Source organism: Mesitornis unicolor, unplaced genomic scaffold (assembly GCF_000695765.1).
Source record: "Mesitornis unicolor isolate BGI_N332 unplaced genomic scaffold, ASM69576v1 scaffold26932, whole genome shotgun sequence".
NCBI lineage: Eukaryota > Metazoa > Chordata > Aves > Mesitornithiformes > Mesitornithidae > Mesitornis > Mesitornis unicolor.
Window position 1 is genome coordinate 34,417 of NW_010171660.1, and position 23,486 is coordinate 57,902.

The 23,486-nt window shown below is 42.1% G+C and overlaps 2 protein-coding genes across 2 annotated transcripts in view; both read right to left on the minus strand.

Annotated features, from left to right (window-relative positions):
* Positions 1-8,850, minus strand: part of MAPK8IP3 (mitogen-activated protein kinase 8 interacting protein 3) — a 34,106-nt gene extending 25,256 nt beyond the window's left edge. The window contains exons 1-3 of the mRNA XM_010180100.1: positions 8,619-8,850; positions 6,283-6,385; positions 3,933-4,051 (exon numbers count right to left, since the gene is read on the minus strand). Coding sequence (XP_010178402.1) covers positions 3,933-4,051; positions 6,283-6,385; positions 8,619-8,850 — 454 coding nt within the window. The remainder of the gene's footprint in view (positions 1-3,932; positions 4,052-6,282; positions 6,386-8,618) is intronic.
* Positions 8,851-14,141: 5,291 nt separating this feature from the next.
* LOC104537276 (C-Jun-amino-terminal kinase-interacting protein 3-like) lies at positions 14,142-23,458 on the minus strand (the record flags this gene model as incomplete). Its single annotated transcript, XM_010180102.1, has 4 exons — positions 14,142-14,295; positions 21,677-21,768; positions 22,473-22,543; positions 23,338-23,458. Coding segments are annotated over 4 exons (438 nt in total), but the record flags the coding sequence as incomplete, so codon positions are not given.
* Positions 23,459-23,486: the final 28 nt, after the last annotated feature.

Consider the following 23,486-nt stretch of genomic DNA (forward strand, 5'->3'; position numbering starts at 1 on the left):
GGAAATAACCTACACCTTGGTCTGCTGCAGCCTGGCCTAGCAGGGGTTTACACCCAAGACGTCAGGACAAGCTCGAGATGAGCTTAGCTGTTTCTTCCATCTTCATCATCTGCCCTGGACTACACACATTTCCCATCCCCACAACAATGGTAAGTCAACAGATGTTATGAATAGGGTGAGGGAAGGATAGGGGAAGGAGGAAAAACAAAAGGGAAGTGGGTGTCAAAGCTCTCATCTGGCCTTTTTGCACAGGCCCAAATCCACCTTCACTCTGCAACAAACTCCAATTTGACTTCAGGAGGAGGTTTTCTGAGAAAGGACCATGAAAATTTGGCTTACAGTAAAACAGTTTGAACTAAGAAAGGACGTTGCCATTCTTTTGTAACCTCACAGACCCAACACCAAGAGGTGCCAGGCAAAGGAATATAACAAAGCTCATTGGCACACAGTGTTATGCTATCGCATCTCTGTAAGTCACCTGCCTTTACTACAGGGAAAATTTCATCCAATTTGCACAGAAATCAAGAGATATCCCCTTGAAATTGCATCAGGGCCCAAGCACATTTAATGGAAAGGTACAAACTCTGCAGGCATAGGGCCTGCTGATGACAGAGCGTGGCCCTGTGACAGTGAGCCTCCTTCACCAAGACAGAGCTATCACAAACTCCTGCCAGAAAGGCAAAGCTTCAACAAAAGACAGAGGCTTTGCCATGCTAATCCATCAATAAAGTGTCTTCAATGTCACTACAGCTATCCCAGAAACGGGCCAGTATGCATCATCTAATCCACAGCGGCCATCACGCACACAGAGGGATACCTCACAGCATGGATTCCTCAGAGGAGGGTGGGAACCTGACTCAGTGCTGTGCCCACCTGAGCTCTGCTCCAAGCACAGCACCCAACCTGACAGGGAAAAAAAACCAACACTTTGAACCCCAAGACCTTGAGTGACTGGCCAGTGTAACACAGTGGAGCAAACCTGCAGAAAGCCACACAAGAAAAGCTTGTTGAAACACAACAGGCGTGTGAGCGCGGCACGGGGATGTCCTGCTGCCCAGGGACCCACCGGTGCAAGGCAACCAAGCGAGGCAAAGGTGGGAGAAGTCCGCAAAGCCAACCGTGTTTGGACAAGAGCAGGGGAGTATCACACGTGTATACCATGTCATTCGACCTCAACAAGGCAAAAAGAAACAAGAAAGAAAACTGAGCAGAGGAGATACACACCTGAGAACTCCCCTATGGGCCATGTCCAGCGAAGCACAGAGAGACAAGGGAAAAAAGGAAGTGAAGAAAGGATCAATCAGTGACTGAAACCAACAAAATAAAAATTTTGTTCAAAAAAAATTAACAATGATTCAGCCATTTCAATGTCAAAAGGCATGAAATAGTAAGGACAGGACCTGCCATGACTGTAGATGGCATGACTCTACATACAGGACATAAAAAAAAAAAAATCCAGGGAAGGTAATCCGTGGTACAACAGCAACCACATGCCTCAGCTACCCCCAGTTTTCCAGACATGAATCTTATGCAATCGCATCTTTCTGGACTGGATAAGCCTTAACTTTATTTAGTCATGTACCACTAAATGCAGAACAGCTAGTTCCCACTACCTTCTCTTTTTCCCCTCCCCTTCTTATTTTAGCAACTAGATCTTCCGATAATAAACGTGCTCTTCAATGATACTTCAGCTTCCAAGAGAATCAGTTGCATTTTAAAACTTTTTTTTTCTTTTTTACAATGCAGTGCTGGGACTCGGATAATCCCATTTCAACTTCTGTACAAAAAACTATACATAAACTTACCGCTAATATGGCTGAATTTCTGTCTTCACCACAAAACCTCTGTTAACTTGAAGGGAGGTTTTAATCTCCAAAGCAAACACAGTTGGGCATCCTAAAACCGAAAGGAAGGGCCTACCCATAGCACAGAACCAAACTGCTAGTGCTCCTTTCCATCTGGAAACTATATGGATAGGGAAGAGGAAGGGGGAGATGGGAGAAGGGGGAGTCCACCCAGGATTGGGAGGTAAGAACCTGCGATTAACAAGGGAATACGCAGGAAAACAGCCCACTAATGTTCCTAAGGCTATAGTGAGAAACAAGGGAATTTGGTCTACAATTACCATTAGTAAATCATTGTTCTCATTCCACGTCTTTCTCCAGAATACTTCCTATACAGACTCATGTATGTAAAGCAGGATTAGAGCCAGGTGGGGAAACCCACATATTTTATTTATTATTTGATATCCAAAAATTGCAATGAAGAGTGCCAATTTTGTACTGAGAGATGTTGGCTGCTTTGCAGATATCCAGAAGGAATGAGTGAGATTTTCCATTCAAGAAACAGACTTCCTGCCAGCTACAGCTCAAGAGTAATTTCTGTAAGATCCTTCTGCTTTGAAGTCCTCTTTAATGAGGCTTCTCTTTCTTTAAGAAACTGAGTCCAAAAGGAGAGAATATTCTTTGAAGATTGACTGCCAAGTTTTGAAAGACACTAGAGGAAGTATTCAAATTTCACTTAGGTGAGGTAAACTTTATTAATTCTTTGGATTTACAGAGAAAAGTGAGCTCCAAATACGACCCAGAAAGAGAAAGAACTCTTTCAGCTTGTGGATCTTGTTTCTTACATCACGTCTATAAAGCACAGTTTCCTCTGTGGCTCTTCAGGCAATGATGATAGTCTGGATGATAGTCTGGAACATGTTCTTACATTTCAGTCACACTATGGCCTATACTAGTATCAATTTCACAGATTTTTGTCTTTGATAGAGCAAGAAATATCACATTAACCTCCTTTCCAGTCTTCAGTCCATGTCTTCAGGGTCAAGCCTTCAGTGCATAGGGTAAAATCTATCTTCTCTGTGGAAACATACCCTTTAGAGAGCCCTCATACGAGACTCATATTTAGAGGTGACACAAGTATCTTTCTAATTCAATTTCTGCAAAGGTAAGCTGCTGCAAATCTGTGACACGATTAAGCTCATCCTATTTTGGACATATAGACCAAAATTTACAAGATTATCTTACATCAGTAATCACCAGAAAGAAAATACACACTGTCAGATCAGATCTCTTGCTAATAAATGCATTAAAGGCATATTGTTGAAGTCCTTGGGTCTCCTAAGGCTCCTTAAATCAAGCAGTAAAACGGAAAGTGAGTTACACAGCTACAGACGTTGTCAGCTGCCCATGTTGTCTGAGTATTCAAAGATCACTCATGTTGTCCTGATTCAGGAAAATACTCAGCAGGATTTAAGAACATGTTTAAATTCTGTTATGAATTAAAGTCTAGATACTCAGGAGTCCAACACCAAAAAGTGTGGCAAGGGTTCAGACTGCTGCCTGAGGTAAAGCTGCATCTCTGACTGCTTCGAAGTCCTGGTCGGGAATATGGAACCAGACCAGACTTCTTTCAAAATCAGCCTAAAAAGTGAATTACTACCTCTCTTAGACTGACTATAAAAGGGTAAAAACTGCAATACAGACCATAATATTTTGATATAATTTATATTCCAAAAACTCAACAAAAGGAGTTACTTTCTTGCAAATTTCAAACAAACACTTTGTTACAAGTGAAATTGCCAAGGAGTAAAGTTATGGGGGGGAGAAATTGGGTGAGGAAGTAGAAGGAACAAATTTTGTCTTCAAACTGTTTGTGTGGAAGAATCCTACAGAAAAATAACTTACGCACATAAAGACAACCCAAATAAAAGTTGCCCAATAATTTAAGTTATTTACTAAATAAGCATTACTGTAATGCAGGGACATACTTCAGTCATATAATGCCTCAATTTCCATGCCATTTTTTTTAAAAGCTCAACATTCAAGTTCTCAAAAAGAAAAAAGAAAAGATAACTGAAGTGCTTCTAGAAGGTTAATAAAATCAGCATTGTACCAGAGAAAAGAGAATGGTTGTAAAAAAGTTTTTACCTAGCAGATCTGCTCCTTCATCAACATCTCCGATAACCTCGGACCCTGCTGTGGAAAGTTCATGATACAGAGAGTCTGTGTTGATCCCAAACGCTTTGTTCACAATCCCCTGTGTTGGGCTGTTGTTGGAAGAAAAAAAAAAACCAACAAAAACAAGGACTCTAGTTACTTGGCAACATTTAAGCTAGAGCATTTCTCTCCAAAATACTGAGCACTCCTGACCACTGAGATGAAAACCCTGAGAACATGTTCCACCTGCTCACCGCAGGCTCGTTCAGAGAATGTACCGAGTAAAGAAAAAAATCGTATTTTATTCCCCATGTCAAGGAATAGTACCTATCATGCACAACCTCAAAGCTTGTCCAGTTGACTTCCTTCCAAATCGTAACAGTTAATGACTATTTGACAGAAAAATTGCGACTTGCAGAAGCTCTCAGCTCTTCTTAAGACTCTTTGAGGACTCCTACACTCCAATAAATTTAGATAGCAACCTTTCACAACAGTGAGATCAGATAAGGAACCAAATGGTGAAACCAGCAATGGTCTTTTTCCTTCACAAGCTGGCAAGTGGAATCAGCATGAAGGGTTTGTTTCCTCTTTGGGTGAGTCTATGTGCCAAAATGCTTCTTCCCATGTCAGCAAAATGCATTTTATTAAAGGTAAATCAAAGTTAATGTTTTCTAATCATACGAGAGCACATTTCCACCTCTGAGTGTCTTTGGTACCATCAAGAATCTTCTTGCATTTCTTGACAGTCTCATGGCTCAAACAGAAAATAGGTGTTACAGGAGGTGAAGGCTCTGGGATTGTCATTGCTTACTCTAGAAAAAGGTCTTAACGTGCGTTTAAACACAAGTGCCCTGTCTTGTATGAGGGGAATCAGCCAACATGAAGAGAGGCTGTGCACTTTTTCCAGTAGTCTAACAGAAAGGTCAGTACCACTGGAGATTACTCAAGCTGTGTGGCCTCATTCTTAGATAAATCAAGTTTCAGTGATAAGGCCTGGAGGTTACAAATGGGGTGCAGTAGCTGCCTCTGATATTGCAGAGTTACAACACATTGCAGAGAAAAGGAAAAAAAATTGGGTATCTTTTTCAATTACAGAAAAATTACAGCTACCCAGACATCTGAGAGCACTGCGGAGTTACAAATGGGTGCCGTGACTGTCCAGAATCAATCAGTTCTCACAGTCTAATGAACAGCACAAGTGACAAGAAGCAGCCACCACTCAACTTCTGACCTGAAAACCTGATTTGGCTTGAACCTATCTCTTCAGCACTCAACTTTCAGAAGCTGTCTCTATCTCAAAAGCATTCTCCTTTCAAAGCAGGAAGCACACTGTTCAGCAGCTCCAGAGTTCACTTGTGTCTTCTGTAGCTTTCGGTCTCACCTCCTGGATCAGAGATCACTGTCTGAAGAGCTCCCAGTACGCCGATCCTCTCTGTTCCCTTTTTTATCTTGGGTTTAACCAAATTTTGATCTGATCTCATCAGTCACTTTTTGCTTCCCTAGATTCCTCCTGCATCCGATCCTAAAAATTGTCCATGCATCCTACATATTCTAAAAGGAGCTTAACTGCGTATGGTTTTGCAGTTGAGAAATGCATATTATTGCTGCTCATACCCTTCTCAACGAGGGTGCTCAACAGGGGGAATCCAGTCCAGATCTGGATTGTGAGAAAATCTTGCCTTAACTTTGTCAGGGTATTATCTTCTGCATACCTGTAAGAGCTAGGGGGTTATTTTGTTGGTGCAGTGCCAGATTACCCAATGGAGGGGAGTAAAAATTAATGAATCCTGTAAAATTAACCACCAGACCTTAGTAAAAATACATCAAAGTGCCTAGACTAATAATTCCAGTCTATTACATGCCTCACAGAAATATGGTGCCAAAATTAACAGCCTTTAGGGAGCTAAACAGGATCAGCACAAAACAAGTGATGGATAGAACAAGAACAGCAGAGTAGTTTAGTGAAAGTCTGCTAATTCAGATGACCCTGTTGAGGTCCTGAGTGCACTGATGGGTCAAAATTGCTCTGACCAGCCACGCCTGGGACCTGCACCCACCCACTGGTCCAAGGGTTCCCTTGAACCTCAGGCCTGCACCTTCATTCCTCTGAGCTACATGGTAGGTGTATCTGTCCTCAGCCCTGTCTCCTGCTGCTCATGGACCTGACATTTGTCTTCTCTGGAGAACTCAAAGAAGGTCAGAACCCCTCATACCTGCACTAGACAGAATATATGGACTTTCTTGAACAAGTGCATCTTGAACTCAGTGTGAGCCACGGCATCCATTCCTCACTCCTCATAAAACCAAGGAAGAGCACACACTGCAAAGTCACAATCAATACCTGTTACCAGTGCGCTCCAGGCGGGGGTCCTGACACATATCCAGCTCTGGAGTAGAGTCTATGATGTCCTGAACATCCGACCACTCATCACTGCTGCCCATTCCTGGGGAAGACAATACACATGATCTATGGGATCAGGACTTTCACAGGATGGTGTTCCTTGAAGGGACTTCTGCAGCTTTGACTAATAACGTTCAAAAACTACACAGTATTGTGTTTGAAGTCTTAAAATAGGAACAGAAAGTGGCTGATCATCTGGAGTCACAAATGCACCAGTGCTGGAAAGGTGTGCTCCCAATTCCAGAGCAGGAAAGCCATAAGCACCCCCTCTCCCCCACCAGACCAAAGTAGCACCAAGGTCATTGGCCTGGATCCTCATTAAAATGTGATAACCAGAAACATTAAAATAAATATAAAATAAATCATTAAAATAATTATTAAAATAAATTCCAAACACACCTATCTGTCAGTAAAAACTCCTCAATCACCATGCAGCTTTAGCTGAGACTGAAGACAACACAATGATTTTCTGTATAGCTTCACAGAGATTACTGTAAGTTATGAACTGGTACTATTTAGTTTTAATAGAAGTAAGTTTTCAATTCTCAAGTCTACAACTGGTTTAGATACCCATTACAGTGAAATTTCACTTAAAAACGGATAGATTAAATCTAATCTGTTTTCTGTATAATCTACAGCCTGAAGCCAGTATTTAGAGACTAAGGAACTTCCTCCTCTTATCAAGTCACATTTCTTGGATGCTGAAGCTCAGACTTGCACCTATTCTAAACAAGCCATATGAACACAGTGTCTGTTCACATAAGAAATTCTTAAAGGATTAAAGACCTAATTTGCAAACTACATTAGTCCCTCAACGATGCCAGATGAGAAATTTTTGACCTTCCCAAATGGCCTCAGTAGTTAAATATACAAAGCCCATGACAACTTCAGTGTTGATTCTATTCTTTCAGGCTGGCATTGTGCACCATTCGGCAACAAATTCTGTGTCTGAAGACAAAGCGTGATGTGTATCTGTTGCCAAAGTAGGCATCCATACACCAGTGGTTCGCAAGCTCACAGAAACAGAGGCTTCCTTTTCTTTATTTTGTCAAGCTGGGAATCTTTTATGCAAATACCTTTGAGTACCTTTTTTTGGTAGTTCAGCTCTAAGGCATTTGCATCACTGACAAACATTTGAATTATAGATGCATAAAATACATAATTAAAATTCAAGTATGTGTGTTTCTCCTCAGCATGGAGATTCGATTTTGCATTACATGTGAGAAATAGCTGAAAGGCTGGATATGCAGAGCACATAGGAAAGATACAACTATTTGCCTTGAGCAGATTCCACAGTATGATACTTCTGCCAAGAAAAAAGCAGCTTTTACATGCACAAGGACTTCCAAGTTGCACACACACAGAAGAGAACAGACTTTGACCCAAGAAAGCTACTGATGGCAAACAAGCTTGTAAAGCAGCAACTGTAAAAATAAGGGTAAGTATTTATAGAGCATCTGAAGTACTGACATCCATGCTCAATCTCTGATACCAATACTTATACTGATTTGCCTTGGCAAGCGTCACCAAACAGATCATAATTTAACAGTTGGTTATGCAGAAGCCATACACATTTATGGGGAACTACCCTAGTTTCTAGCAGATTGATATCTGTGACCCCAGGACCCCCTCAGCTGCTAATATAGACACAGAATGGCATTCAGTCATGGCAATTCTCACTCAAATACTACAACAAAAGCACAGAAAGGGACATTTATCATGTTATTAGACCATGTTGTTTATCTAAACTGCATGGTGCTAAAGCCTTAGATGACTGCTTTCCTGGCAATAAATCATTAATTGAAATTACTAAAGGACTCCAGGAAGTGGAGAGAAAACAGCTGTAACTTCCAAAGACTTGTGGAAGTTTCTGATAAGAGAAATAAACTAAAAGAAAAGAGCTTATTTAGCTGAAAAAACCATCTGGATATAATTGCTATTTCTAAACACATCAAGGTGTGGGATAAACACACAGAAGAGAAAATAAATACTTAACCTGATTTAAAAATCTGGCATATGAACAACTGGATATAAAATACTTAGAAATAAATCTGGAGAGAAAACTGAATGGAAACTTAACTAACAGGTTTTCAGAAGCTTGGTTAGACTAAGATGGGGCTTGACTGTTTATGAAGGAGGTTCTGTGACATGGATGAATGAAACTGCAGGGGACTGAATTCATGAACCTATTCCCATCTTGTGTATTTGTGAAACTACTGTATTACTGACATTTACTGATCAATTGCTTTAATGACCAAGTACCCAATATTCCATACCTATGCTGACATTCCTCATCTCCTGCGTGACCTGGACTTCCATGTTCCGGCTGTTCCGCTTTTCTCGTGCCCTCTTATTGCTCTTGATCGTGCCATTGTATTCACTCATGGGCTGGATGCTCTCGTTCAAGGGTGTGACGGCAGCGGAGGGCACAGATGACGTGGGAGTGTTGGACTTGGTTCCAGTGGTGCTTGGTGTGGCAGCTGCTGAGGACTGCCCAGATTCTGACATTTCATCTTGGGGGCACTATGGCAATTCCAGGGTGGGGGAAGAACAAAAAGGGAAAAGCACAGCTATACATTTCAATTAATCTCCCATTTGCTGGCATATGGCTGCCTTAAAGCAGTATGGAGAATGAGTCTTGCTCGCGGTACCAGCGCTTGCTGGTCACACTAGGCACTGCAACCACAGAGAAGCAGTGAGTTCTCGTGCTGAACTCAGCAAGCAAATCCAACCTGTGAAAGAACTTATATATCCTTCCTCCTTTAATACTAAACATTATTCTTCACAATCCCATCAGTATGTGGTCTCTTTGTCATGCTCCTCAGGAAAGGTGGTCTTATCATAAATGAAAAGCCCTTGCAGCTCACAGCAACTACAGTGGAAGCTTTGGCACTTGCAGTAAGCCAGGCCAGAGTTTCCCAAGATTGCAGGACAACATGAATATTGCTTGGGAAGGATCTGAAGAGGCCTCTTAGAGGCCTTGGATGATATCATTACTGTAAGCCATCCGCACAACCTGGATGAGAGAACAACAGCAAAGAGGTTTTGACACTAAACTGCAGAAGCGAAGCAGATACCAAGCCAGGATGGTCTGACTTTGCTAGCACAGGAGACCTGTGTCCCCATACCACCTCCTGCAAAAGCTAGCCAGGCATGGGTCCAGCTTGACAACACAGCAGAAACAGGTGTGGTCTCCCCACTTCCAAATTACAGGATGACAAGATCCAAGAACTCAAAAATCAGAAACCAACAAATTAACACAGGAGATGGATTCCCAGTGTGAAATGCGCACAAATGGCTCTCAGTTTTACAGACATTACAGCCCCATTTCTTGTAACACCACCTTCTGAAAAACAGGGGAGGCTTTCAAGGCTCTGTCAGGATTTTATACTGTGACCCTTGTTTGTCAATTAAAGCAGCACTGCTTCACAGACAGCCAATTAACGTCCTGACCGATGCTGTGATCACTCCCAGACCCAAATGAGATCTCCCCATTCTTCATGGCAGCCCACTCCAATTACTGCCTGCAGGGAGACAACAAAATTAATGTTGAGACTTGGATGTGCTAATGAGTTGCAATTGAGTGCAGTGACATTCAGCAGCAGCACATCCAGAACCAGCTTTAATCTTTCCTACTTGCCTCTCCCATCCTGTGCAAGTACCAGAAAGATCCTGATGCTGCTCAGAGGCTGCTCTGAGCCTCCCAACCTTGGAGCTGTGACGCTGTTTCACTTCACTAATTTGGAAGTCTCATTCTCTTGTTCTCATAATAACTTCACAACACAACAAAAAAATCAAAATGGGATGAGAGAAAAGACTGAAGAAATGGTGACTTAACCCTTTGCAGCCATAAGTTTTTTTAAAATCTGGAATCTCATTAAGATCTTCCTTTATTTAGACTGGCCTCTCTGTATGTTTATCTTAAAACACCCTGCTGTACACTGCACTCTGGAAGTTAAAAGGTTTTACACTACACCTGTGCATTTACATAGGAAATCAAGACTTTTTTAGAACTGCGTTACCATTAAATATGATCCACATTTTGTATATAGTTTCTGCATTGTCAGTCCAAACAGCACCCGCATCCCCACATGGACACTCAAATCATCTCCCTGCACATTTGCTGATTTTAGCATCAAGATCGAGATGGGGACTTTTCACTTAGGCTGCTACATGTGGAAACCACACTTCCCACCTCTACTTCATATTCCTGTTTCAGGAGCTACTTTCCTAATATGTAAAGAAAAAAAAAAAATCAAACCAGGTTTTTGAGAACAAGTATGATCCAGTAAGCCTTGTACTACTTCAACTGCAGCCTGCCTGCTGTGCTTTGTACTGTACAAAGGGACAAAGAGTACCAAGTGTAAAGTGCAACCATGAAACCTCTTTCCCTGAACAAAATTAACAAACAAAACACCCACTCTAAGTCCATAAGCATAACCAAAGTCCAGGAGCATCTTAGCACCGTAAAAGAGATACTCAGGTGGGTCCACATGTCATTCCTTGTTCTTCTGAACTAGATGTTCTTCAGAAACTCTGTATCACCAGTGTCTACAGGGCGATATTTGTATTGGAGATATCCTGTAACCTCTTGTTCATTGGTATAATCTGCCCTTCACCCAGAGCACACTGGTGAGTAATTACTCTACTCTTTCACTTACTCTTTGGTTATACATCTGAGTTTTATATTTACCTAGAAAACGTACCAGCCTGCATTGCAGAAATTCCTCCCAAATGTAAATACTACCAAGGTGCTCCTCTTCACAGTCCAGAAGCTCTATTAATCTTTGCTGGTATCTTCCTTCTATTGTCCCAAGTGCTCTGTTAATGCTAAATATTCCACTGTATGTACAGCTCTCCTCTACAGCATTGGAGGCGTTCTCCATAACCCCATAGCTCACCCAAAAAATACTCTCCACGAGCACCACTTACCTACAGCCATATCTGTCAACCTCCTAAACATCAAATGTGTAGTAGTGACCTCCAAAATGTATTGCAAAGGCCCAACATTCATAGCAGTCATATGTCACCATGAGAAGCCACAATTGTATGGTTATAACACTGAAAGCATAGTACATAAAAACAAAAATGTTAAGGACTTTCATCTCCAAAACATTGTATAAAATAAAAGTAAAACTGAATGTAAAAATAAAATAATAATACAACGACAGCAACTAAAATAGAAAAAAAGTAATAATAAGTATACATGGACACTTGAAATATAACTACAGTATGGCCCCAGGAAGAAGGAAAAGTAGTCAGAAGAGTCAGGATACACGTACTGCGAAGGCGAGTCATGTGTGCTCAGTTGATGTCAGTGAAATATCAGAGCTGCTGAAGAAGAGGCAAAGCAGTGCACGAGCAGCACTGCTGAGATTTCAGTCATGCAAAATATTTAATAAGTAGCATTCCAGTCAGAGAGCGTGCAAGCAGCTTGCAGGAAGACAATCTCCATTCCAAATTGCAAATCTAGTCAGCCAGTCAGTCACATTATTTAATTATTCATAGGCTTGCTCCATACTCCTAGGATATCCTCTGTAACACACTACCCCATCCAAGACTTCCACAGCCCAAACTCTCTAACTCTACCAAGCAGGCTCCTTAGACCCAACATCCCACTTCTGAATTTCTCTAACGAGCACCAACACAAATCCCAGTGTCAGATACAGCTGTAGTAGCAGACTCCTACTTTTGCACAAAGCTTTCTTGTAACCAGAAGTGGATTTTTTTGCCTGACAGCACGACCAATAAATCACTAAGAGATCTAGTCAGAGACCCTCCATTACCTGAACTTGGACATCAAAGCTTCCAATTTATCTGTGTCTCTGATGCATTCTCCCACAATTCAGACACTGGGTTATCAGTGAGAACCACTCAACTTTTCAGAAGTTCTGCAATGGTGCTGCTTACAGAATTACACCTTAGCAAGTTTGTGCGAGATGGATCTAACCCCAACATCCTCCCAGCACTTCTCTAAAAACTAAACCCTGCTGCACACCCCTGATCGAAGGCACATTGACACCATAAGTGCAGCAATGCCTGGAGACCCCAGGGAATAAACTGGCTCCATAGCCAGAAGTGGGTTGGTCTCTGTGCATTTTGGTTGTGCTCTGTGTCCTTGCAGCAGTGTCCTGTTGGCACTGCACTAGTCTGAAGAAACACATTCATGCTCTATCTTCATTTCCACCAACCTCAATTAAGTTAGTGCACTGCGATCCTGCTATTTCCTAATTCAAGGCAAAGTTCTCCAGAAATGACTGTAGGACCCAACTGGCATTCTGCAAGTTGCTACGTTTCCCAGACTACTTTGCCTCTAACACTACAGCAATGGTTGGTTTCCAAGAACATTCTCCACCTTATCCAAAGATCTTCCTTTTGGATTTCCAACTTCCAAGACGGCAGAAGGCTGACTAAGTGCCAAGGTCTGTGCTGTGCTAAGCCTGGCTACTTTACAAATATAGCTTTAAAAAACGGAAGTGGCTGCTTTGTTTCCTGCGTAAATTTGTAATTTGTCTAAATTTCTTGTGTTATGCATCAAGGATGCAACTCCTGTAGAGTCCCTCAGGCCAAAGTACCATTAATGTAATCTGGTGACTTGCAGAAAGGGTTGTGGTTTTTTCTTTTCTGGTTTTTGGGTTCCTTTTTTTTCTTTTCTTTTTTTTTTTTTAATCTCTCTGCTTTGCCTTTACTGCCTAAATGTATTTTAGAGGATTAGTGATTTACAGCTTCTCAAAAGAAGAGCAGTCCTTAAATGTGACACACAAAACATTTGATGTTCTACAAATTCCAGGCAGGAAGTAAATTTTATCAGACACAATTAAAGCAGACCAGAAGCTCTGTGAGATACTGGTGGACATGCTCTACGCCATGCTGTGCAGAAGCACCACTGGCTCTCAGGCTTGTCACCAGGCATTTGTGGAACATCATCCAAAGAGAGGAATTCAGTGGGATCCTAAGCACAAAGACTTTGAGAAGTCCACAGGGACAGCTCATCAGAAATGTGGGACACCATGTGTAGTCTAAACTGTATGCAATCACAGTAAGCTGGCAGCTAAGAGTACAGCATCTGGGTCTTTGGGCTCAGACCAGTCTCTGAATGGCAGAGCAGAGCACCACAAGCAACAGGCAGAACCACACAGCTGCTTGCCCAGTTGCTATGCTGTGAGGTTTCTGGCAAGCCCCAGTATAGAAGGCAGCGCATTAAAGGTGAGAAGTGCATTGAAAGTAGACAATGCAATCTAGTGCAATGATTAGATATACGAGAAACTGAAAACGTTTAAGCACAGTGCAAGACTTGGGCATCCAGAGAGGATCAGGAGCCCTTTTAGCTGAAGATAGAAAGGCCAGAACAGCAATTAGTAAAAAAGGACAGACACCGGAGAGCAAGAGCAACCCAATGCCTGGTCCCAGCTGATGTGCAAAAGCACTGCTTTTATCGAGGGGAAGAGAGGGGACAGATTCCACCATTTCATCTCCAAAATAAATCCTTCACTTTTTTACAGCTTATCTTCCCTAAATCCCTAACTGCCTCCCCATACATTCATCTCAACATGGGGCCAGCCAAGTAAAGGAGATTATCACTGAGACAAGAAGTATGAGGAGCTGTGCCAAATCCCTCCCGCACCATATGCCAGATCTGCAAAAGAATATCATCCCACCTACAGCACAGCTACTGAGGGAGCAGATACACAGCAGGGAGAGGCTGCAAAGGGTTACGGACACAGACTGGTCTCCATCTTAATGAAAACACAGAATGCTATTGACAGTGGGAGAGTGGGAAACCCCTGCTCCGTGATGGTCTATAAAACCTTGTAGCTGGAGTTGGACTGCAGCTGGCCGAGGTCACTCAGGTGCCAGTGGTCCAGTGTTGGGACGATCTTGGCCCCTATCTGCCCACGTACCATGCCATCAGCGAGAGGGAAGACATTCAGAGAGTTAGGACGTTCCTTCCTGCTAAACAGAGAAACAGAGAGGGGAAACCAATCTGTTAGTCGTTTACAAAGTTCTTACAGAAAAGAAACAGCACAGCTTATGTGAAATACTAGTCACTAAAAATTGAACTGCACCCCTTCCCCTCACGTAGCAGCTGTATCAACTCCCAGCTCCCACACATCCATGGTCTATCCAGACCCATGGCGTCCTGCTAGAGCTATACCTCCTCCTGGGGGGACTCCAAGAGGGAGGGGGTCAAGTGACCACAACAGGCATGACTGACTTCTGCATCAGTATGAAACATTTTGGTGGAATGCAGAAGTGCAGAGAACCACCAGCCAATTTAAGTTGGTTTATCTTCTGAGAAACAAAAGTACTGTGGGAAAACAAGCCACAGCAAACAACTCCCACAGCAAAAGAAAAGCAGCTCCCATAGATCCTAGAGATGTCATCACTGGGTCAGGAAAGAGGCTTTTAAGTAAGAGTCATCTACATGGCACTTCTGTACATTCCACCTCAAACCTGGTTAGCAACAGCTGAAATTGGAGGGTTTCGGATCACTCCTAATATTAAGCAAGAAAAATAATACTTGTATTCTTGGATCCCCTCTCCATATCCGTATTACAATGCACCCAAAATTCAGAAATTAAGCAAAAGTATAAAAGAATGCATTTATCATACTGCCACATGTATGTAATTACATCTGCTTTGTCCCCTTTGTTGTGGCACTTGCAGGTGACTACCTAGCTGCGGGTTCGATTCTGAATGTAAGAGCTGGCACAGGTTTTCAGACCAAGTTCCAGTGGGAGAAAATCTGAAGCAAGCAGTAGAAGTGGAAGAGGCTGCAGCTGCACACTGAAACCAGCAACTGGTTTTGTGCTCGACAAGCAGGCCTGCAGGGACAGATCACACATCCACTAAGGGGATGTCTCCAGCCACCTCTGCTAGCTGGACTCCAGTGGCCCTGCAGAGATAAACTAAGCTGATCCTCTGGGAGACATGCACCCACAAAGGGGTTCAATGACGGTACTTCAACTACTCCTGTGTGGAGCTTCACTTACTGGTGCGGGGAGTGATGAAATCCATGCTTCTGCACACCAGTATTAATAACAGCAGACCTTCATGTGCCTTCCTTTAACGATCATCAGCACTGGTCTGATGACCAGGCTAGGAATCCATCACAACCGCCTCACCCATCACCATGCGCAAAACAGCAGCAGGATGTAAGGCCCACGTGATGTATGCAAACACACTAACACAGGAGATGGTGCACGAACCAGCTCATTTATGAAGGAAGGAGGTGTAGTGTCTAGCAGAGGAGACAGTGTTTGGGGAGAAAACCAAAATGCCCGATTTTCCCATTCTCAGCACTGCCCGGCCAACACAGCATGCTGCACTGTGGAGTCAGTGTCACTTGTGCTAAGGAATAACCACTTGCTGTGGCGTATCTTGGAGAACCAGAAGGGGCAGAAAGGTGTTTCCAGTTTGGCTCCACAAGGAGATTTGGGATGTGCTTTTCCTAAGAATCTGCATTAAATCCTTTCCTGAAGATCCTAAAGGCTCCTTACATGGAGGTTTCATAGATAAACTCTCCCACAAAGGCAGCACGTAACCGGATTTTAGAGGAACACAGATCACTGACACAACCTGATTAACCTCACTTTCATAGAGAAGATGCGATCATCTTTCAGCAAATTCAAAATCAGATTAATATATGACAGGGATTATCAGTTTCCTTGTAGCCTTTCCACTGAGAAGACATCCTGGTGCTTGTTACTTTTAAATATTAACAATTGCTGAAGCTTTCTATAAAACATTGCACTGCTGTTTGCCTAAATACTGATTTATGTTCTCTCTCCCGCCATTTATATCTGCTCCTAATAGGTCACGATGCCAAAGTACATTTACTTCTGTCTGTCTTCTTGCATTTACCTCATTATCCCTATCCTTATCCTACTGCTATCATTCCAAGACCCTGAAAGTTTCTAACAGCTGTGTTTTAAGGTTCTGAATAACATACTAGGGAAATTTTTCCCCTCATATGAAGTCTTTTCCCTGTCACTGTCCTGATCTACAAGCCACAGAAATTATAGCCAGTTACATATTAAGAGATTCAGAATTAGAAATAAGAACTCTATGCCACAAGGACAGTTTTATTGTCAAAGAAATAACTTAAAGAATTTACTCCAGAATAATAATTCTTTTTCAGTGAGGAAAAAAAAGGGCATTTTTTGAGCTGCTTTAACCATTAGTTTCATATCTTTCCTCTTCTTCAAGTTAGAACGATAGTCTTAAGGGAGTCATGCTTCACAGGTGTATGCAGCTGGAGAAAATTTATTGTAACTGCAAAAGAATCCTTACAAAACAAGTGGTGCAGTCAGAATCTCTAACACCACGCTATAATGTAAGTGCTTTTATGACTATGCTGGGATGGCCTGATGTAACTCACTGGCAGCACTGAGAAATATGAGCCATCCCAAATGTATGCTGAGAAGGACACTAAATTTTACTTCCTCTTTAGGTAATCTCTATCAGATTTATTTTGGGAACCTATAGCTCATTTCTACACTCACACAGATGTTTCATATACATGCACAATTAATATGCAAGGAGATACAGCACCCCATTGAAAGTACAGTGAACATACAAACTTCACAATGCCTGTTAAACACAGGTGTAAAGTCTCCGTAGCATCAGAAGCCTTAAGAGCTTCAGGAAAGGAACTGAACATAGATTACTAGGAAATTTCCTTGACGAGTTCCTTTGGAAACACCTTCCAGGCTCTCCTGAACCTCCCAGAAAACGGGAAAGAACAAACTACAGAAGAGTTAACATCAGCTTTGTGGTCCTGGGGTTGACTACCACTCTTCAAAGAACTTTGGAGTATCCTTGGGGCTGGTCTAAATTTTGAGTGCTGGAGCAACCTTCACATACTCAGTTCTTTCCAGTATAGGGTGACCCTTAACACTTGTATAACAAGGTAAACAGCAGACTCCTCAAGGGTTTGCAGTAGCCAAAACCTGGGATAAGGACACTCTACAAGTAACACCCTAAAGCTTATAAAACATAACAAAACTATGATTTGTTTGCCAGCATTTAAAGATGAGAACTGCTCTCTTTGCAGGCTCTGGGTGCAGAACTCACTGCCCAGCCCAAAGTCAGAAGCACCTTCAGAGAGCTACTAACAGTGACACGCATTTTCTGCCCCAGTCAGAGAATAAACATGCCCTGTAGTCCATAGTAAAATAAGGGAGAAAAGATCGCTTTTAAAAACATTCTGGGAAGTGAAGTGTAAGTGTCCAATCACAGCGGACTGATCCTGTTTTGGGACTGAACTTCTGTGTCTTCTGCATTTGAGCACGCAAGCTTCTTCCAGATGAGTTAACCCAGCAGCTTGGTGGGTCCCACTGCCTCACCCCAATGAGCAAGTCTAACACAGGTGTGAGGAGGCAAAGAGGGGAAACGTGCCAGTACAGTACATTCCCAGCATCACACTGTTGCCACTCAACAGCAACCTCCAAAACCAGGATTAAGAAAGTTAAGATGCAGCAATAGGATTTACCTTTTCCTCCATGACTGGCGATGACTGCAGTGACAAACATAACAGCCAAAACAGAGCAGCAACCGCACAAAAAGCGAGACAAAAAAAATAACCATTAGAGAGCAAAGGTCATGCAAACATGCAGCCCTAGAACAAACACGGGGTACACATGCACTGTAGCCCACACCCCATGGAAGTATGCACTGTCCCCATCACCCCTCTTGGATGGCAGCAGACACACACACCCACACCCCCCGAATCCCCCAACAGTTCTTGCACAAACTCCTCCCACATAACAGGCAAACACCTGGTGTACTTACAGTCTTATGCAAATATGCACCCCTATGCCATGTAACACATCCAAGCACATTCACAGATGACAATAAATAAATGCACTCAAATTTGTGTGACAGGCTATGAGAAATTAGGCCCATGTCCCCCCTCAAGTGCACATCCACACCCCAAGATACACAAACGCTGCTGCTCACCCCCACCTTGCTGCACAGTGACACAGAACCACACATCTGACCCAGGTGCTTGGGCACATAGACACAGACACAGAGCTACACACACACACGCAAACAGTGCGAAGCTTGAAATGAAGGAAGAAGTCCCATTTCCCACTGGTGGTTCCTACCAACTCAGATCTCAGCCCCACTGGGGGCTTTCACAGACATACAGTGTGTTTTTCTTAATTTCTCTCCAAGGAGACTAGCAACATGGCACACTTAAAAGGGTAAAAGACTAATTTCTTCATATTAAAGAGGCAATTCTTGATGAAAATTTTGCCCTTCATTCCAGAGAACAGCAGAGGGAAAAATTAAGGAAGGAAAATCTCATTAAAATCAATTTGTACCATGCCATCCAACCTAAAGTTGGCAGGTACATATATGAATGACCCTTTACCAGAAGACCTTAAGCATGCTTTTGCCTACCGTACTCTTATATTTTAGTGTGTAAGTACTTCCACAGATATATTATTTACAGAAGGTTAAGTGGGAAGGGAAACAAGCCTAACACACTTATCCCACTTCAGCTGTAACACTGGGTTCAGACCATGTTCTGGGAGCATACTGTGGACTTCCAGAGAGTGAGGGGAAAGAAGAAGGGAGAAATATAGGCTGATAAGGGAGATTTCATGAACAGAACACCACCTACAAACTAGTGGTTATTTTTACACCATGTCTTCCCTTGCCTTCTCCACCCCTCATGCCTGCTTCTCTTGCCTAGGAAGGCTGACATCTATATTTTTATTTTTTTTCCTCCAATAGATTTTGGTATTTAGACAACCCATATGGATACTGAGATCAGCATAATCTTCAATCAGTGAATGGCCAGAATGCCAGACCCCAAACACTGTATTCTGTAATATTATTTTTATTCTCCTAGACTACTTTACAGCAGAGATGAATTTACAGAGACTAATTTACTGTTTTGCAGAAAACAGAGATAACTCACTATACACCCCACTCAACAACTACGACAGCCTTTGGTTACTCTTCTCTAGAAGAAATACTGTAAGATATTCTTTTCTGAAAGGGCTATTTAACTGTCAGAAGAAGAAGGGTAAACAGTCCCCCTTGATTCATAGACAACTGTGTCTTTCCTTCCATTGTGTAAGGCTTTGGTAGGCATACAAATGAGAATATAAAAGTCTTATCAACTGATTCAGAATAAAGGATCTTTCTTTGAGATACCAGTATCTTCCAGCTGCAAGTTATTCTCGTAGCCAAGGCTACAGAAGTATCTTTAATTATTGTGGTAGGCAATGAAACAGCAAATAGACAGTACTGGAAAAAATTCTTCACTGAGAGGGTGGTCAAGCACTGGAAGAAGCTCCCAAGGGAAATGGCCACACCTCCAAGCCTGTCCATGTTCAAGAAGTGTCTGGACAGTGCTCCTAGATGTATGGTTTAACCTTTAGGTTGCTCTGTGTGAGGTCAGCAGTGGGACTCCATGATCCTCATGGGTGCCTTCCAGCTCAGGATACTGTATTACTTTAAGGCTGCTGGGAATCTGGCAAGAGTCCCAGGCTAGTTACTAAAGTTTCTGAAGACTCATGTCTTCTACTGCCCCCTTTCCATTCTTCAAGCCTCTTTCATTGACACAGTGGGGATGGGTCTCCTTTTCTCTCACTTTTAATTTCCAATAATACACACTCAAAACTCTGGCAATTTCAATTCAGTCTTCTCCAGAGCAGTCCAGTCCAGCAACAGGGAGCCACAGCAGACAAAGGGTGTTTACATGTCCTTTGCCAAGGCCTCAAATTTCCTTTCTACTACATAACACCAAAATCAACTGACAGTCTAGAAATTAGACGTTACAGACCTACACGCAAGTTACTAAAATATCCTCACTTATTCTTCCTTTATTCTCCATTTCAAATAATTTTGCTCTTTCTTCATCTCCAATTTTTGCTCAATGTTGTTCTTTTGCATCTCATCATCCCTACCAGATAACATTTCAAAAACCTTCATGGCTTTCTGTTTATCCGTTTTCCCAGAATTTTCATGTCTTTGCCCATGCTGCCCTTTGCGTAAAGTCTGACATGCCATCCCCACTCCTTTTCTTAGCACAATGCTTCTCAAAGATTGGGTTTTTGAGTGAAGTTCAGTGATATTAACCAGCTAAAGTTCACAGATATTAACCAAGATGAGTCAGCTGTATTTTGTAAGAGTCAAGGGAGGACACACTCTTTTCCAAGTATTCCTGTGCAGCAGGTACTGTCTATCTACCTTTCAGAGCAGTGGCTTGTGGTCAGCATGTGTGCAAAACCTTTTTACATTCCTCAAGGCCAGAAGAAATTGAGAAGTTAAAAAAAGACAGGCAAGGACAATAAAAAGATTTAATTTCCTGCAGTATATTACTTCATCAATATTGTTCCCCTGGCAAACACTGTTTAAGTTCAAAACTTCCTGGGTTAGACAATGTCACTGTAGAGTTAATTATCTTACTAGCATGTGACAATTAACACAAATAGTAACCTGCCCTGCATAAGAATTGCCAGAGAAAAATTCTTTTTTTATGGCTCAATGACTTAATAGATTATGCTTAATCAGAGTAGATTATGTGTTATGTGATCTATTACCTCTTGGACTTGATGATTTTACAGGTCTTTTCCAACTTTAATGACTCTATGATTCTGTAATCAGTATGCATGGAACACCACTTCCACTTCTCACCCTATAGGCAATGTTACTGGTACACAGCATCATCAGAGAGAAAACATTTTCCTTCGCATACCAGTTAAAAACAGATGTATCTGTACTGAACTCAACATAACCGCAACTTTTGTGCTTTAAATTTGTTCTAAGACTACAACTGCTGCTTTAAGCAAACGCTGGTTCTTACTGGTTTGGTATTCTGAAAACAGTGAGGCGAGGAGGGAGGAAAATCAATGTCTTGGGCGTAAGTCGGTGTATTGGGTGACTGACTTACAGAAAGCTTTCCCTGAAGGAACAGAGCAAAAAAAAATCCTATAACATCTAATGCATTTAATTGCCGAGGCTTTGTTGGCTATCACACATACAAAGACACACACACATACACAAATACTTTACTTGACACCTCCATCCATTTTGTAGATAAACCTCTTACATGCTACCTGAGAATACAAATGTATTTTTCCAGAGGCCTCCCACCAATAGCAGCGTGACAAAGCCTAAGCCTTGCAACAGAACACATAAAGCTCCTTGTTGTCAAGCCTTAGAAAAGGTATCCACAACCTATTCCAAAAAAGCTTCAACTACAATCCATGCCCACAGGGAAAGATGCTGCCTCTGGTTTCTCTCTCTCAAATACACACACCCAGTTTGTAAGTTCCCAGCCAGCATACATTACAAGGAGAGGGTATGGCCTTACCTTCTCCCAGGTAGACTCCCCTCAGTTTGATTATTTCCCCCAACCTGCTGCATCTTGGATCGCTCAATGTGTTCTACATAGGTCTGGATCATCTGCAAGGAGATAAAAACCCATGAGCCAGAGAAGACAAGACTCATTTTCTGCTTTTGTTTTATCTTCTTCAGGATCCATTTTCAATTCCCTTTCTTTTTTTCCACATCTCCTTGTCTTTGCTCTTGTCTTCTAACCTGATGATGTAAGGGAATGGACTAATCTAACAGAAAATTTGACAGCAAATAAGTGTCAGAAATTACTTAAGATTGATCTCATAACATAAGAGCCATGAAAGAGCATATCCAAATATCATGTAAGACATCTCCTGGACACTGACTGGCAGTGGGAGATGAGGCAGTGACGCGCTGTTCACAGAACCACAAAACAGTTGAGGTTGGAAGGAACCTCCTGGGGTCCATATCCAGGTAGCTTTTAAATATCTCCAAGGATGGAGACTCCACCACATCTCTGGGCAACCTGAGACACTGCTCATTATCCTCACAGTAAAGAAGTTTTTATTGTTGTTCAGAGGGAGGCTTCTGTGTTGCAGTTTGTGCCAGTTGCCTCTAGTCCTGTCACTGGGCACCACTGTAAAGAGTCTGGCTCGCTCTATCCTCTTTACATGCTCTATTCAGATATTTCTGATGTCCCCAAAGTTCATCAGTTCTAGTCATCACTAGTATTGTAAAGCTCAATTCTTTGTCATGACTTTACATATAGGATCAAAGTCTATTTATTTAGAAATAATGAGATTACATCCTACCTCTGTGTGACGCTGATGCAGAGCATTATACTCTTTCTTCATTTCTGATTCACGTTCCTCCAGTCGTGAAACTAGCAAGAGAAGATTCCAACCATCAGCTAACAAGATATCAGGCTCTCAAAAGAAACCAGAAGTCTCAAAGCCTATTTTGCTAGAAATCAATCTACACCAACTGAACAAAATAAACAGAAACAGAATAATGCACATTGTGGCATCTGGTCTTTGTTACAAACCAAATTCATGGGTACCTGCATGTTCCCAAAATGAGCAGATCAAATAGTGCAGTAAGACCATAGAAGCAGAGTTCTTCAGCAGTCATCTGCTGTCCTGTAAGTGTTCAAGTCTAACAGCAATTTAAGTTACCCTCTGGGATGGGTGTCCCTGGGTATTTGAGGAGCAGGAGTACTGGACAAAACACCAATGAATTCCGAGGGAAACCTCAGCCAACAAAACACGGCTGCACATGTTAAGGAAGTATTTGTAAACGTAAGTAAGTGTACTTGTAAACAAAAACAAATAAATGCGATCATTTACATGAGGAAAAAAATGTGAAGCTCTACCCAGGGACAAGCAGAAACTGGAAACCAGGTTCTGAAGCTTCACCAATGGCCCAAGTCTTGCATTTGGAGATACTGAGCATGCCCCATACAAAAGAAGCAATGAAGCCTCTACTAAACCAGTCTGCACACAACCCATCCTTTAGAAGGCTCAGATTTTATACCAAAGTAAGGAATAACCAGACCTTTCAGGGTTTTCACAAATAACATTAAAACAAACAAAAAATATGAAAAATATTTTCAAAGTGTCAGTATATGTGTGTGGAAGGCTAAGTGCATAGTTATGTCTGGTGTACGACTTTGCTTACTCTGATCTGCATAGTTTTTGGTCTTCAGCTCCAGCTGTCGAGTCTGAAATTCAAGGTGTTCCACTTGGATTTGTAGTTCTTTCTTCTCCTGCTCCAGTGCATCTTCAAACTCTATAAACTTCTGAATAGGGAAGAAGCAGAGAAGGAGG